Raw genomic sequence first — 14,197 nt, forward strand, 5'->3', positions numbered from 1 at the left:
TCTATAGCAGTGGTTCCCAAAGCTCGCGGGACACTAAAAAAAATCTTAACTATTTCGCGGCACACTTTTATCAGAACAACAATAGAGTAATTTTACAATCGCCCTCAACACAAGACAAACTATATGAAAATGTCGTTAAACTTATTAATTTGGAATGAATAGTGCGTATTTAAGCCTAGAATGTCTGTGTGCATGCCTATTGGTAATACAAATCCTCTCTTTTCCGAAATTGCTATAAGTTTCGCGGCACACTTGACAATCTCTCGAGGCACTCAGTTTGGGAATCACTGGTGACTGGTCTATAGCGTGCTGTCTGCATTGTATGTTCTTTGTGGCGCTTTTTGGTCAACCATTGTAGGGACGTGTGCTATCGCCGCTCGTGATTGAACATTTGAGAAGTTTCGAGGTTAATTTATGGCGGGTGTTTCTGCTCCAAATCGCAGCAAATAACATTTACTCGTGTTTAGTGGCACTTAAAAGGGAGTTCCGCCAGTACTGCCCATTTTTAGCTGCGTTTTAAAGACATCACTCGTTGTTAATGGGAAAGTTTTAATTATAAATGTCAAAAATCTAGCAGTTCGTGCTGTAAATAAATCTTTCCGATTAGCCTAACATGCTAAAATTATGCTTATTTCAAATTTTATCATTTGTGTATTATTCTAAACAAGCTCAAGCCAATACAATTAAAACAACAGCAGTAAAACATTTAACAAATCACGATTTAGTACGTGCGCATCATGCTCAGTTAATTATTGCGAGCTTGCTATTTATAGCTACCTTACATACATTTTATTTGTTGGAAGCAGTTTCTTGAGTTTCATTGCTTTTTATTTGTCTCTAAATAATTTTTGTTCGACGGCAACGAACACACTGAGCATTTTTGTGCTTAGTTCCAGCTATATCGTTTGAATAATATGATTTGGCTCACCGACTCCAATCCTCTCGTTTAATAGTTAGTCACTCTGCTTCGGTAGAAAGTGTTTCTCGGTGACTAGTTGTTGTGATGCCGTGTACCGCAATTCGTTGTGCCATAAACCCGCGTCATGCGATGTGAATTGCCATTGGCGTTTCGGCCTGTTTGGCGCAGATAGGCTTTGAATCACGAGTGCGCTTTGCACGCGGATTATTCATTGCAGTTGTTTGCGAGAGCAATATACGCGCAGTTTTGTCGTTGGATCAATTACCAGATATGGAGAGGAGTAGGCGACCTTTCCCGACCTGCATTGCCGATGCTTTTTAACCGCCCCAGTTTTATGACCGCTGCGCAATATAGTTGTTTGACACGCGAGAACAGTTTGACAATGTGTGAAGCACAGAACTCGCAGTAATTGGAAAAACGCGCCGTAAAGTGTCACGACTGCACCGCACAATGTTTTAACCGTTTTTCGATTGATTTGTTTTTTTACATTTTGTTCTACACGCACACTGTAACTTTCAAAAAACGAAATTTTCCACAAGCCTTATAGTTTGTGCAAGAGAAAACCACAGCTCCTAATCTCAACCGCTTTACGTATCGCCACGTCAACGTTTTTTTAAATAAATAGGCAGTATAACTGCGCCAAACACACAATAAAAAGTTTGCCAAAATGTGAGAAACCGCCTGAAACCCCTTAACAAAAGTTAAACCTACCTTATGCAAATCAATACTGCGCACCCATGTTGACTCCACGAATGATTTTTTTCAAAAATTTCAAACTTCTTTATCACTTGTGAAGGATAAGATAAGCGCGATATATTGAAACAGTATGCGCAAGGTTCACTCTGCTATACGTCAAAATCCAGCACTATAACCTTCGTCACCACTCTTTCCCCCCTCTTCAACAGGCGAGTTCATCCAGGCGATCTTCACAATGGAGGAGGAGTGCGAAGTGGACGGGAGCCGTCTTCCTCCTCATGCGCATCTCGAAGCCAACCAGAAGAACCTCCACATGAGCTGCGAGATCGCGCTCTGCAAGATCACCTCTTCGATCGAGTGAGTGCTCGTGAAATCTCAGTGACTTGTTCAAGTTTGCCTGTACACCTATGTTTGGAACCTAGTATTGGCGAAAGTGCATAACGGAAAATACACGTAGTAAAAATATAAAAGCCCATACAGAAGTAGGTGGTGTTTCGAATAACTCTTTATTCATTTTTAACATGTGTATTTTGTACGGACTTTGATATTCTTACTACGTCTAACTACAACCTTCAAACATTGTATTCTTCAAAGTAAATTGTCAGCCACTATGGAAAACTACACATTGTGTGATGAAACATATTTCGTTCCACATTCACAAGTTATGTCCAAGACATTTAAAACCTATAAACAATACAAAACTAGGAAAATTCAATTGAAGAAGACTCTTTTTTTTTATGGAAATTGAAATATTTTTTGGTATCTCCAATTGTAATCTTTTTTTCTCTTCTGCCTCAAATTAGGTCTTTAAATTTGGTGCTTAATAAAAATGCATTATATTATTCCTGTGCATAGCATTGTCAGTCTATCATCAAATGGTATTTATCCTTTATCAAATGGTAAAAACTGCCACTCTTTAGCTATCACCAATCCAATTTCCTCCTCTTCCTTTATCCAGTTGCTTCCCGTCCGAGCTCCGAGAAGTCCTCTCCATCTGGAGGATGAAGTGCGAAGCGGCGGGGCGTCCCCGGATCGCCAACCGCCTGGTCACAGCCTCGCTCTTCCTGCGTCTTCTGTGTCCTTCCATCCTCAACCCGAGCCTCTTCGGACTCGCCAACGAGGTTCCGGATCCGAAGACCTCCAGGACCCTGACGCTGATAGCTAAAGTGATCCAGAACCTCGCAAATAGGAACAGGTAAGATGCCAGAATCTTTTTGGGGGGATGCAGGGTCTCATAATTTGTTTTATTCTTCATGCGATTGGCGTGACTTGAACTGTTGGCACGAATCAGTCGGCTACCACTCAAAGCACTAGGCGAATTTTTTCAGTTAAATACTTTTTTGGGAAGGATGCAAAATGCTGTTTAACTGTAAAGCGACTGAATAAATCGACAAAGGATGGGGATAATGCTGTTACAAAGCTGGGTAATAGGTGCCAGCTGTTTTAACGTTACATGATACCTTTGAACGCTTATAAATGTTCTAATGGTATTTGTTTATTGCTCAAATGAAATGCATAGTTGTTATTGTCTTCTAAAATCTAAAATTTTCTAATGTCGCCTTTATAAGTTATGCTACGTTCAGATTAGTATTTTAGCAAAGAAAACTACCGGTTAACCTAAAGTCAAACTCGGCAACTTTGGTATTACTCAATAATTACCCCAATTCCAATGGAGAAAAATATGTATTTAAAACGTTATAGTTTTCCATCAGTAATAACCAAATAACGTTTTTTACCCTCACGCGTCGGTGTGTCGCCTTATCTAACTTCTAACTAATGACTTGCCATCGCCTCGGAGACACCGACCCAACTATATAACTGCCCTCTCGGCCAGGTTTGGCAACAAGGAGGAGTACATGCAGTTCATGGACGCCTTCGTCCGCCAGAAGTGGGACGTTATGGAGGAGTTCATCGGCAACGTTTCCGACCCCGAGTACCCGGCCCTAACCAAGGGATTCGATGGCTACATCGACCTAGGCAAGGAGTTCGCTCGACTTCACGCCTTCTTCGCCGAGGTCTTGCCCACTTTGAACGAGGTTTGTGTTTAGTAGTAGTAGTAGTAGTATTGTTGGTGATAACTGGCTGGCGGTTAAAAGGCTTAGAGTGAACCACAGCAGCATACTTTTGACCACTTTAAACGATTGACATTTTGGAGCTAATATTGGTAAAACGAGTGTTAGTGGTGGCTGCTAAAAGGCCAGCGGTGAAACACAGCAGCATGCAACGAGATTGTAGCTTTAAACGACGTTTTTAATTCTTTTCTATGCATGATGATTTTTTTCGGGTTTTGTGGCTCAGTATTTTTCCCGGGTTTCGCTCAAATAACTCACAACAGGGCGAAGTTGTGCTTTCTAGCTTTATCAAATTAATTTTAATTTTATTTTAGAATCATTTTGTGACTAGAAAAGTTGGTTTGTGTCTTCTGATTTGTTTTCATCGTTTGTCGAAATGGCCAGTCTTTGTATAGTGGTTGTTAATAAACACGGGGACGTCATTTAAATTCTCCATACAGAACTAGCTTTACTTGTTGCTGAATTGTTCGAACTAGCTCATATTTCTATCGTACCTATTTCCTTGCAAGCAAATATGCAAAGTATCATGTTTCATTTTTCTCCAGAACGTCGTCTCCTGTCTCGGCTGTCTTCCCGACATCCTGGCCAAGATCACGATCCTCCTGGAGAACCCGTCCCACGCCACCTCCGCCACATCAGAGTCCGCCATGAAGAGGAGCCAGACCGAGTCCTCCCACGACCTCTCGAAGATCAACGAGGATCAGTCGATCAACATGTACGTGCATCGCTTTTTCTCTTGCTTTCGTTTGCATGTAGACCAGGGTTTCTTAACTTTTTTTACCTTTACCGCTGACCCCTAAGAACTTTTTTTTTTGCTTCGCATGGGCCAGTGTAGGTAAGGAATTTTTAGTGATGACGTCATAAATGTACGTCATAATACAAACAGACTTTATAAATTTGCTGTTTCCGGTCAAAAAAATGTGAAATGAAATGAAGTTCTATTAGTATATTCAGTACAAAACGTTATATTTTTAACTAAAGCCTACTCTTTTCTTTTGAAAATGGATTGCTTGAATATTCACTAACAGCTCAAATAGGCCTTCATGGACCCCCTAAAACTAGTTCACGTACACCCAAAGGGTCCTTGGACCCCAGTTTAAGAACCCCTGATGTAGATTGAAGATCAGAATATCAGCATATTTGTTAGCCGTGGATAAATTAGGGCTAGATTTCTTGACTCAGTGGTTTAAAACAAATGGACCATCAAAGGTGATTCTGTTATAAAAATTACGACGAAAAAAGGTTAACACTTTCCTTATTGATGGATAACATTATAAAGCCATTCTAATGAACATTGTCTTGGCTCTTGGGTATAATTCGAAAAAAACATTGTGCATTTGTCAAAATGGTGATCTTCACGGAGTACAGTTATTTCGACGTTTTAATACAGAATTAGCCCTTACTACCCAGCCAGAATCGCGTAACTATATACTTTCCTTTTTCTTACATGCAAAATAACGCGATTGTTTGTTTGATTGATGCGGCCCACAAGCAAACAATAACCAACCATCCTGATGAAATGTAGTTTCTTAACACAGGACTACCTCTGCCTCAGTGCATGGACTTGACGATGGGAGTGTCACCAACGGGTATTCCCCGCCGCCTTTGCACGGCAGCCGGTCTTCAGTGGCTGTAAGTGGACGTTTATTTGTTTCACTGACTTTGGAATTTTTGTTTTGCAAGTTTATAAACTTAAATGAAGGAAACGTAAATTTTTTGAAACGATCAAATCAGGCGAGCGAATATTTGGATGTAGTATGTATTTGGATGTGAAGGGTATATTTTCAGCCTTATTATAACATTGGGTTGTAAGTTGAGCATTTTCACAGAGTGCAACATGTAAAACTGAAAAATTAATGGTTTTTAAATTAATTTTTCGGCGAAAAACCATGTAAAGAATATAATGTTTTGCTGCTTAACATTCAGCTTTTCCCCGCCTAAAAAGTTGAACACCAAGTTAAACAAAAACTTACCTTTACCTCGATTAAAAAAAATTAAACATCAATTTACAACAAAAACTTACCTTTACCTTGGCTAAAAAAAATCTAACACGAAGTTTAACAAAAAAAATATGTTTGCGCAGGACGCCAGCAGCTGCAACAACAGCAACAACAACACGGCCAGCTCCCGCCATCGCTCCACCCTGCTTTCCACTGAGAACCTGGAAAAAATTGGCGGCGGCGTGGTTCGCGAATCACCGCCGCTCATGTTCAGCAACCCAGCCTTCCAACTCCAACAGCAGAAGCGCTATGTTCGCGGCGTCAGCTCACCGGCCTCGTTGCCCACGTCCGAGCTGAGCGCGGCGCCGGACCCGAAATACGGCGCCCGAGGGTCCCCGGGTTCCGGCGCCAGTCCGGCCCGCGTCGGGAATGCGGCCAACAGCAGAGAAAAGTCGTTTGCTGGAGGTGGGTGTGAAAAACTCTTTATGTTCTTCTTATATGACGCTTAGAAAACCCTACAGGAGCAGGTTGTATGTTGTTGGTTTGTTTTCTGTTTTTTTGCTAATTTAACAAAACTTAAATAGCATCAGTCCTATACAAGTATTATGATTTTTCAACGAGTGACTAATTAACTGGAATGGGTTACGGATTTGCATCAAAGTCTAGAGTAATCTATCTAAAACATAGTCAAAGTCTAGAGTAATCTATCTAAAACATAGTATACTGTCACACTTGGCACAACCAATTTTGGACAATTATTTTTACAAATGAAGGTTTCAGTTCTTTTTTAAATTTTGTAAATAATATTTTTTACAATATAAGGCTTTTGCTCTCATCACTTGCAGAAATTAGCGCAAAGCCAAACGTTGTCGTAAAGCCAAATCAAAAGCGTACCAAACGTAGTCTTTGTACAATCAAAACTTTTACACAGAGTATAAATCACATCTTGTACACTCGTGCAGTTACGCGAAAAAAACAGACACCTCAGCCTCGCGACCCCACAACCGTGTTACCAGTCAGTGCTCGCGTACAACAAACACATATTTGCCTTAGTAAACCATTCCGATCACAAAACGGACACCCTACCCCTAATGAACAGTAACGCTGCAGCACCAGGCGTCACGACTTTAGGCCCTTAAGTAGGTCCCGAAAAGACAATTCCGGTATTTTGCGCAGACGGCGCAGTTTTACCGCCGCAGAGCCACTGACCCAACCGAAGTCCGCCGCTAATTTAGGTTTATTCGCGGTACGTGACAAGCGTTCGTGCCTCGGCCGCGAAACGTCAATGTAGCATCGTGATAGGGCGAGGAAGGGGCCGATGTCCGATTAGCAGTTTGATATTTTTTTCTTTGCACCGAAAGCCAGCCTTTCGACGAAGTTTTTTTTTGCTTTGCGTGTCAATATGATTTTAACAGTTTCGCCGTAGCGCCATAAACGCACCACGCCCTTTCACCTATTTTGCTTGACAAATGTTGTTCGAAATTTTTATCGGATATTGGCGCGGTTGCGTCGCGGCATTATTAGCTTGAGCAAAAAATACTTTTTCTAGCTGTGTCTCTGCATGAATAATTAATTAATTTCCATGAGCAGGCGGCATTTGTGGTTGCACACAATGCCTTGAAAGACTAGAATCATAGGTTATACTACGGAAGATCAGTTTTTCAGAATCGTTTTTTTTAAATATATTCTTGCAATAAATTCTTACAATAAAAATCAAAAAAGATTAAAATGACTTGTAACAGCGTTTATCCGAGTGCTAAAAGTCAAAACACTTGGTGTGTTATAATTGCCTGGGATACTAATAAAACTAATAATTCGCCTACAGAGGTCCATAAAATTTCAGAGCCATACCTACTAGTACTACTCATCCTATATACTCGGTTTCTCGGTTTGCAAAAGCGTACTCCTCCAACAACAATCTATTGTCCCTTAGGCCCGCTCGCCTTCTCCAACCCACTCCAAGTCCTCGCCATGGGCGGCAAATCCAACAACCGTCACCTCGAGACGGTTTTCACCACCGAGACCGTCACCTACTCCGCCCCGCGCCCCACCCACCTAAAGCCGACCAATCACCGTCCGTTCCGCCTCGGTGCGCACGACACCGACTCGAGCAACGACTCGGACGACGACAGCCACACGTCATCGCTATCCTCGCGCCAGTCGTCCACCACAACCGCCGACGACACCGCGTCGAGTTCTGAAAATTCGCCGCTGCTTACCCGACACGCGGTGGCCTCGCAAAGACAACACCGCCATCATCAACAACAGAAGCAGCCTCATCAGGGCGTGTCAAAATCGGTCGCCGAACGAATGGATGACGATGGTCCGATGGTGTCCGCTACCACCGTTCCCTCTTCGCTGTCTAGCGCCGGCTTGCGGACAGGTCTGCAGTCATACAGTAGCCACAGGGAGTCGCCCACGGGCCGCAACCCGCCGCAGCCAAAAGCCAGGACGAGCTTTATTGACGCAGACGGCAACAAGAAGCGAAAAACGTCGGCACCGAATCTGCTTCACCCCGTCACTCCTTTGACCCACTACAACTCACCCAAGCGTCTCAGCATCGGGGTGGTACCCCTGAGCCGCGATGACGTGGCCAAGAGCGTGCCCAGTCTTCAGTTCGCCCCCAATCTGGACAGCGCCATCTTGCAACTGAAGGAGGACACTCTGGATGAATCAAGACAAACAAAGTCCAAAGGTTAGTGTTGCGCTGTTTGTGCCGCTTTTACCTTTTGTACTTTCCCGGTGGCACGAGACTTGTGTTCTGTATATATTCGTTTTTAGTGGACTTTGCGCCCGCCTTTAATGAATCCCTGGTTGTAGTAAAATGCCTTTCTGTGCAACACCCTTAATTTGGCAAAAGTTTCGCTTTTCCAATTGCGATCTACGGCGGCCCAACGCTCAATACTCGTGAAGGCAAGTAGAAATCCACACACGAGTACTCGAGTAGGCTAAATGTATTTAGTCAATTTTGTATCCGGTTAGGGCATTTTAACCCTAACCTTTCCACTTGACACGGTAGCACTTATCTTATCCTGACACGAGTCCTTTTATCTTACTGTCGATCTTTCCTACCGGCAGATGGCGTTGTGAGCGATGACCTGGTGTCGGCCTCGGTTCCGGTAAGGTCCCGGGTCGTGGTCTGCTCTTCGAACGCGACCAGGGTGAAAACGGCCAAGCACATGACCGGTCAGCAGCAACAGAAGCAAGCACAACAGCTCCAGCTGCAACTTCAGCAGCAACAGCCAGCCGTCCAACAGTCGCCCAAGCAAAGTCCTACCGCGCAAACGGCGCCCGTGCAGGTAACATTGCAGTAATTTAGAACTTACTGCTGCTATTGACCAGCTACATTATTGTTATCGTACCTCCAATACTTAGGGTTTCTAATAATCGACCAGCTACATTTTTGCTATCGTACTTGCAATAGCCAGTTTACCGTTTGCGTGAATAATTCCTAACGTTCCTCTAAGTTTGCTCCTAGAGAATCTCCTATAAACAGTAAAATTAAAAATTCAGTATAAACACGCTACTGTGAGAACCAAAGGCCTATTAAGGGAATTAGTTATTGACTTAAATGTTTTTTTATAGATTTGCAAATCTTAAAATTAAATGACTTTTGTTAACTATTCTTTTTACTTCTTTTTGGTATATTTTAATTGCACTAAATCTATGTCAAAACTGTTGTAACACCCGATTTTGTAATAAACTTTATGCATAACTACGATTACCCACCACTGCTTGTAGCATTATTATAAAATGAATTGCCAAACATAACAAAAATATAGTAACATATTAATGTAAAGCGTTGTGGCAGGCAATATATCCTGGTAGTAGTCCATAATACAACATTTAAATAGCCCAACGATTCTTTTGAACTTTACATATTTAAAATGTTTTTTCCGTTAGACATATATTATAATAGAATAACAACTTATCATTGCTTGTCATCGTAACCAGAGTTAAATCAATTGGATTTTGTATTACCGTTTTTAGTGTAATTGTAATTATAATGTAATTGGGGAATATTTCATTCATTGAGAAAAAAAGTCCAAATAATGTTTCACGTTGCTTATTTTCTTTGGGAAGCGATGAGAAGACATAAACTGTTTCCATATTTCAGCAGCAATAGAAAACTTTTAATTGATGTAATTAATTTCAGTTATAATTTAACTGTAATTGGAATGTAATTGAAACATTTAAGCGAGTAATTGTAATTGTAATTACAATTGAACTGAATTAATGTAATTGATCCAACTCTGATCGTAACACAATAAAATTCCCCAACAGCCGGTACGGAGAAGTTCACAAAAGAAGATCACCCCCGTCCACAAATTCCAGAGGGTGGGTGACGATCCGGGCGCCCCCGTTCAGGGGAACTCCCTGCCGCCGGCCACGTCGGAGGACCCCATCTCACCCGAGGCCAGAACGGCCCAGTGGATCCTCAACAACGTCCCGGCCCCGGGAAAGGACCCCAAACGGTCGGGGGAGTCCGAACATCACCCCGTTCTCACACCGAAAGATGTGAGTTGACGTTGAATTTTCGAAAGCAAATTAATTATTGGTGTTTTTGGAGTAATTTTTTAGTGATTTTTCAGTGGTGGTTTTTAGTTATTTTTTGTCCGAAATCGAGTTTTTAAGCTACATGCATTTGGGAGCAAAATGCCTGACATTGTGTAGAAAATTGTGTAAACGAAGTTAAAAATCAAAACATAGTGCTGGTTTTAGGGAGCATTTTAAAATTAATCTCAAATTAATCGATTCTATTTGAATAAGAAACTGACGATGCCTTATAGGCGAAATATATATTTCTGGAAAATTTTAAGAAATTATTTTCTGTTTTATCTGTTTTTATAAACAGTCTTAAGATCATCTTATACGAAACAAGAATCTTTCTTTTATGTTTTATTGTCTGCGGGAGATTCCCTACTTTCCTAAAGCTTATTTCAAAACTAATACTTTATTCCTATTTGTGCAACGCTCTTTGAAATGTGAGAGAAGCACAATGTTAAGTTATACTTGCAACAAGGAGCTTAAAAATTAAAAAAAGATTCTAATATCTCTAGACTCAAAGTTAAATTTACCAAACGTGTTTTCTTTCAGTACGAAGACCGAATCATCCGACTTGAAACCGAAGTCGAGCGCATGAGGTCGCTGTTGAAGGCGAAAAATGAAAACCAGAGATCACAGGAGCACAAGGAAACTCAGCTCAACGACAAGGTTCGTGACTATCAAAAAATATGTTTCCGCCTAAACTTCCTAAATTAAAGCATACCTGAAAAAACTAGGGCCTGTTGGGCAGGCAATTTATTCCAGACCGCGGCCCATTTTTCATTTTTTTAGGCCCAAAATAAGCATATATTTATTTTGATTTTAGAACATTTATTGAGCAAATTACACTTGTATGTCATCCTCGCAAATTCCTACTATACGAGCTAGTTAAAGCCAGGGTATTTACAGCTTTATTTTGAAAGAAATCACGTTTTATTTTATGTGTATTGCAGATATCCGTTTTGACCAGGCCCTTCAAGACATTTCCTGTTTTTTTATGCGGCCCCTTAAAAAAATAATTTCCCATCCTGGTGTAAAGGAACGCTGTAATCTATTTCGTCACCGCCGTTTTTCAGCTTACGGCATTAAAGGAGCTGTGGTCAAATATTTAAAATTTTGCAAAAATCGGGGTGTAATATATGTTTTTACTACGATATTCAATCTTTTTTTTGTATTATGTTCCTAGTTTTCTATTTTTAAAACTCAATGATAAAAACCCATGGAGACTTATTACTTTTCAAAAACGTGTAAAAACTTTTTGATTCCTTACCTGCTTGGCTAAGTTTAGTTAAAATTTTGTTACGACTGTTTTTTACCATTTTCTTTTCAACAGATCCACAAGCAACAGCAAAACGGCGAAAAGCTTCGTCGTGACCTCGACGCGAGAGACGAGCAAGTTCACCAGCTTATGCAGAGGTAAGGATTCTTAGCTCTGCCTATTTTATTCTGCCTCGGATTGACATTGTTTTAAAATGCCAAAGGTCACATTGATTGTATGTGTTTTAACTTTTTTTATTACGAAAACAGCAACTTTCCCTCTTAGTAAAACCCAAAGCCGTAGCTTTCCATTCACCACCATTTCATCTCGTCCACAGTTTGTTTGAGCTCGAATCGAAGCAGCAACGCGAGCGTTCGGAAACCCAGGCCGTGCTCGAGTCCAAGGACGGCCTGGTCAGCGAGCAGCTGGCGCTCATCGACAAGCTTAAACTGGAAAACGCGCGCCTGCTCGAGACCATTGGGCACCTGAAGCTCACATCGGCAGGATCTGAGACACCGAATTCCCGCCCGGATCCGAAGCGTCGCTCTGACAAGTTTCGGCCGCATATCGCGCTCACCGGAGACCACGGCTCGTCGCCCGGCGGCACTCAAAACTTCGGGCCCTCGGCCTTCCTCAGCGTCTACAGCGGCCCACCTCTGGACCGTCGCGTGATCCCGGGGTCAATGACCTCGACGTCGTCTTCGGTGTGACCCGGGGTCAGCTGATAACCCTTAGCTGCAGACTTTTCGCTATACCTTGCATCTGAGGCTACTCGAGGCCGTCTCCTGGAAGTTCACACCCGGGTCATTTACTTCACCCAGAGTTACCCCTATAAATCAACTTCGACCTGTAGTGAACCCTTTTGATCGTAGAAAAGACCTGAGATTTTAAAACAAGACCCAGTCGCCGCGAAATACCACTATTCTTAACCGCTGGTCATTCTTCGGGTTTACTCGGGATCATCAAGATAACCTGGGGGCACTCCAGATTACCTGAGGTTACTGAAGGTCATTCGTTTTTTATCTCTGTAGTAGTCCAAGATTGTACACTGTGCTTTGTCTAAGCTATAATAGAGTAAAGCAGTCGACCCCCAAGTCTTTATTTATTATTATTCATCCGTAAAGTGTTGAGTGTTATTTTCTGTGTCTATTATTTTCTATTTTCTAGTTTTTCGTTTTCTCTCCTATCCTCTTATTGAGTTGATTTCCCACTTTTTGCGAGGTGTTGAGAAACTGCTTCTTGCGTATCAAACTCAAGCACATGACAAAAAGTCGAATAAGACGGCACGTAGCTGTGCGAAAAAATCGCACAAGTTGCAACTTTATACAATCATGTCACATAATTTATTTGCGGAATTGTGGAAATATTGCATCAGGCTTTTCTTGGATATAATAGTGGCCTATTCCCGCCTTGTAGATGAATTACGCCTAATTTGTAGTAGAAACTGTCTAGTGTCTATCCTAATTAACATTTCTATATTAGTTTAAATTACATTCTTTTCCCTATAAGATGTATCCATGTTACTAGGACAAAGCGATAACCACTGTATAAAAAGCCAATTCAACAGTGATTGTTTTGAGTCAATGTTTGTCAGGAATATTAAAACGAAATACACAAACTATATTTCGCAAATCTCGACTCATGCAAAAATCATCCTTTTATTTCAAAATACACACCACCCAGTAATGCAGTGTATTTTAAAAATTCACATTCGCGAAGCGAAATGCTGTACTAGAGTTTAAAGTGATGTCTTCGTTTCTGATTATTGCCTTTATTCGTTTGCGGCAGTTTCAAAAGTTTACTTTGTTCAACAACTTTTGCTGCTAACCCTTTGCTCGTCGTTCTGCGATATTTTCCTTTTTTTCAAAAATTCGCTTCGTTATCCCTAGATCGCAATTCAAAGCATTCTGAAGTGTTGGAATTAAACAATCGCATAAGTTCCCGCTTCTCTTAATTACTATATTGCTACGACCGCTTTTTGGAGTTGAATTGCTCCAACCATTTCTGTTTTTGTCTTGTTACGAATCGTTACATACTTTATGAATATTCTGACTATTTCTTGGAGCCACATTGATTTGTTTCTTGTTTTGGCCAAAAGCATGACCGTCGCTACAAAAGCCATAAAGATTTTAGAATCGAAATCCCGCGAAATCGCATGACTAACTCACTTTATCCGTTAAAGTTGATAAATTAGCGTTGTCAGTTATGTTTCAATTTGCAAAAGCCATAACAATCTATAAAACATGCAAAATGCGATTGTCGCATTTTGAAAAAATTCGAAAGTTTTAGTTTTGATACAAGAACAAAATTGTCATGCGAAAAAACATTCCGAATAAAAGCGTCTAAAACGGGGAATTACCTCAAAAATATATATTTTTTAAATCGATAACAACCTTTAAAAAGACCGCACGATTTGTCCTTTAAAGTTTCACTGGTTATTCTTATTATTTTAGGTCGTTGTTTCGTCATCAACTGTATACCCCTATTTTCTGTCCCACCCAAATGTCGTATCCCTATTCCTTGTTGCGCATTTATTAAGCTTCATTAAAAATATTTTGCGCATGAGATATTCGGTGGTGGTTTATTTTTTGGCTAATTATTATAAAATCAGAAGCCGCGTAAGAAACGAGTCGTGGACTTACATCTTTCAATTTAGAATACTTTTTGTTTGCATTTTACCAAAGTGCCCACTATTTGCAGTATATATCAACTTGCGATTGTTTAACAGAAATCTTGCTCCAGGGGCTTATGTTATTTTAAGGCATGT

General features: G+C 41.1%; 1 protein-coding gene across 7 annotated transcripts in view; it reads left to right on the forward strand.

Moving 5' to 3' along the window:
* The window catches only part of LOC146133385 (uncharacterized), a 65,258-nt gene extending 51,273 nt beyond the window's left edge, over positions 1 to 13,985 (forward strand). For all 7 annotated transcript variants that reach the window (XM_083397997.1, XM_083397996.1, XM_083397995.1 and 4 more), the window contains 12 exons: positions 1,825 to 1,972; positions 2,574 to 2,810; positions 3,450 to 3,651; positions 4,233 to 4,402; positions 5,226 to 5,319; positions 5,771 to 6,092; positions 7,561 to 8,322; positions 8,706 to 8,926; positions 9,912 to 10,145; positions 10,725 to 10,841; positions 11,506 to 11,588; positions 11,768 to 13,985. In XM_083397997.1, coding sequence (XP_083254123.1) covers positions 1,825 to 1,972; positions 2,574 to 2,810; positions 3,450 to 3,651; positions 4,233 to 4,402; positions 5,226 to 5,319; positions 5,771 to 6,092; positions 7,561 to 8,322; positions 8,706 to 8,926; positions 9,912 to 10,145; positions 10,725 to 10,841; positions 11,506 to 11,588; positions 11,768 to 12,140 — 2,963 coding nt within the window. In that variant the 3' untranslated portion in view covers positions 12,141 to 13,985. The remainder of the gene's footprint in view (positions 1 to 1,824; positions 1,973 to 2,573; positions 2,811 to 3,449; positions 3,652 to 4,232; positions 4,403 to 5,225; positions 5,320 to 5,770; positions 6,093 to 7,560; positions 8,323 to 8,705; positions 8,927 to 9,911; positions 10,146 to 10,724; positions 10,842 to 11,505; positions 11,589 to 11,767) is intronic.
* Positions 13,986 to 14,197: the final 212 nt, after the last annotated feature.

Source organism: Ascidiella aspersa, chromosome 9, assembly GCF_963924565.1.
Source record: "Ascidiella aspersa chromosome 9, kaAscAspe10.2, whole genome shotgun sequence".
Taxonomy (NCBI): domain Eukaryota; kingdom Metazoa; phylum Chordata; class Ascidiacea; order Phlebobranchia; family Ascidiidae; genus Ascidiella; species Ascidiella aspersa.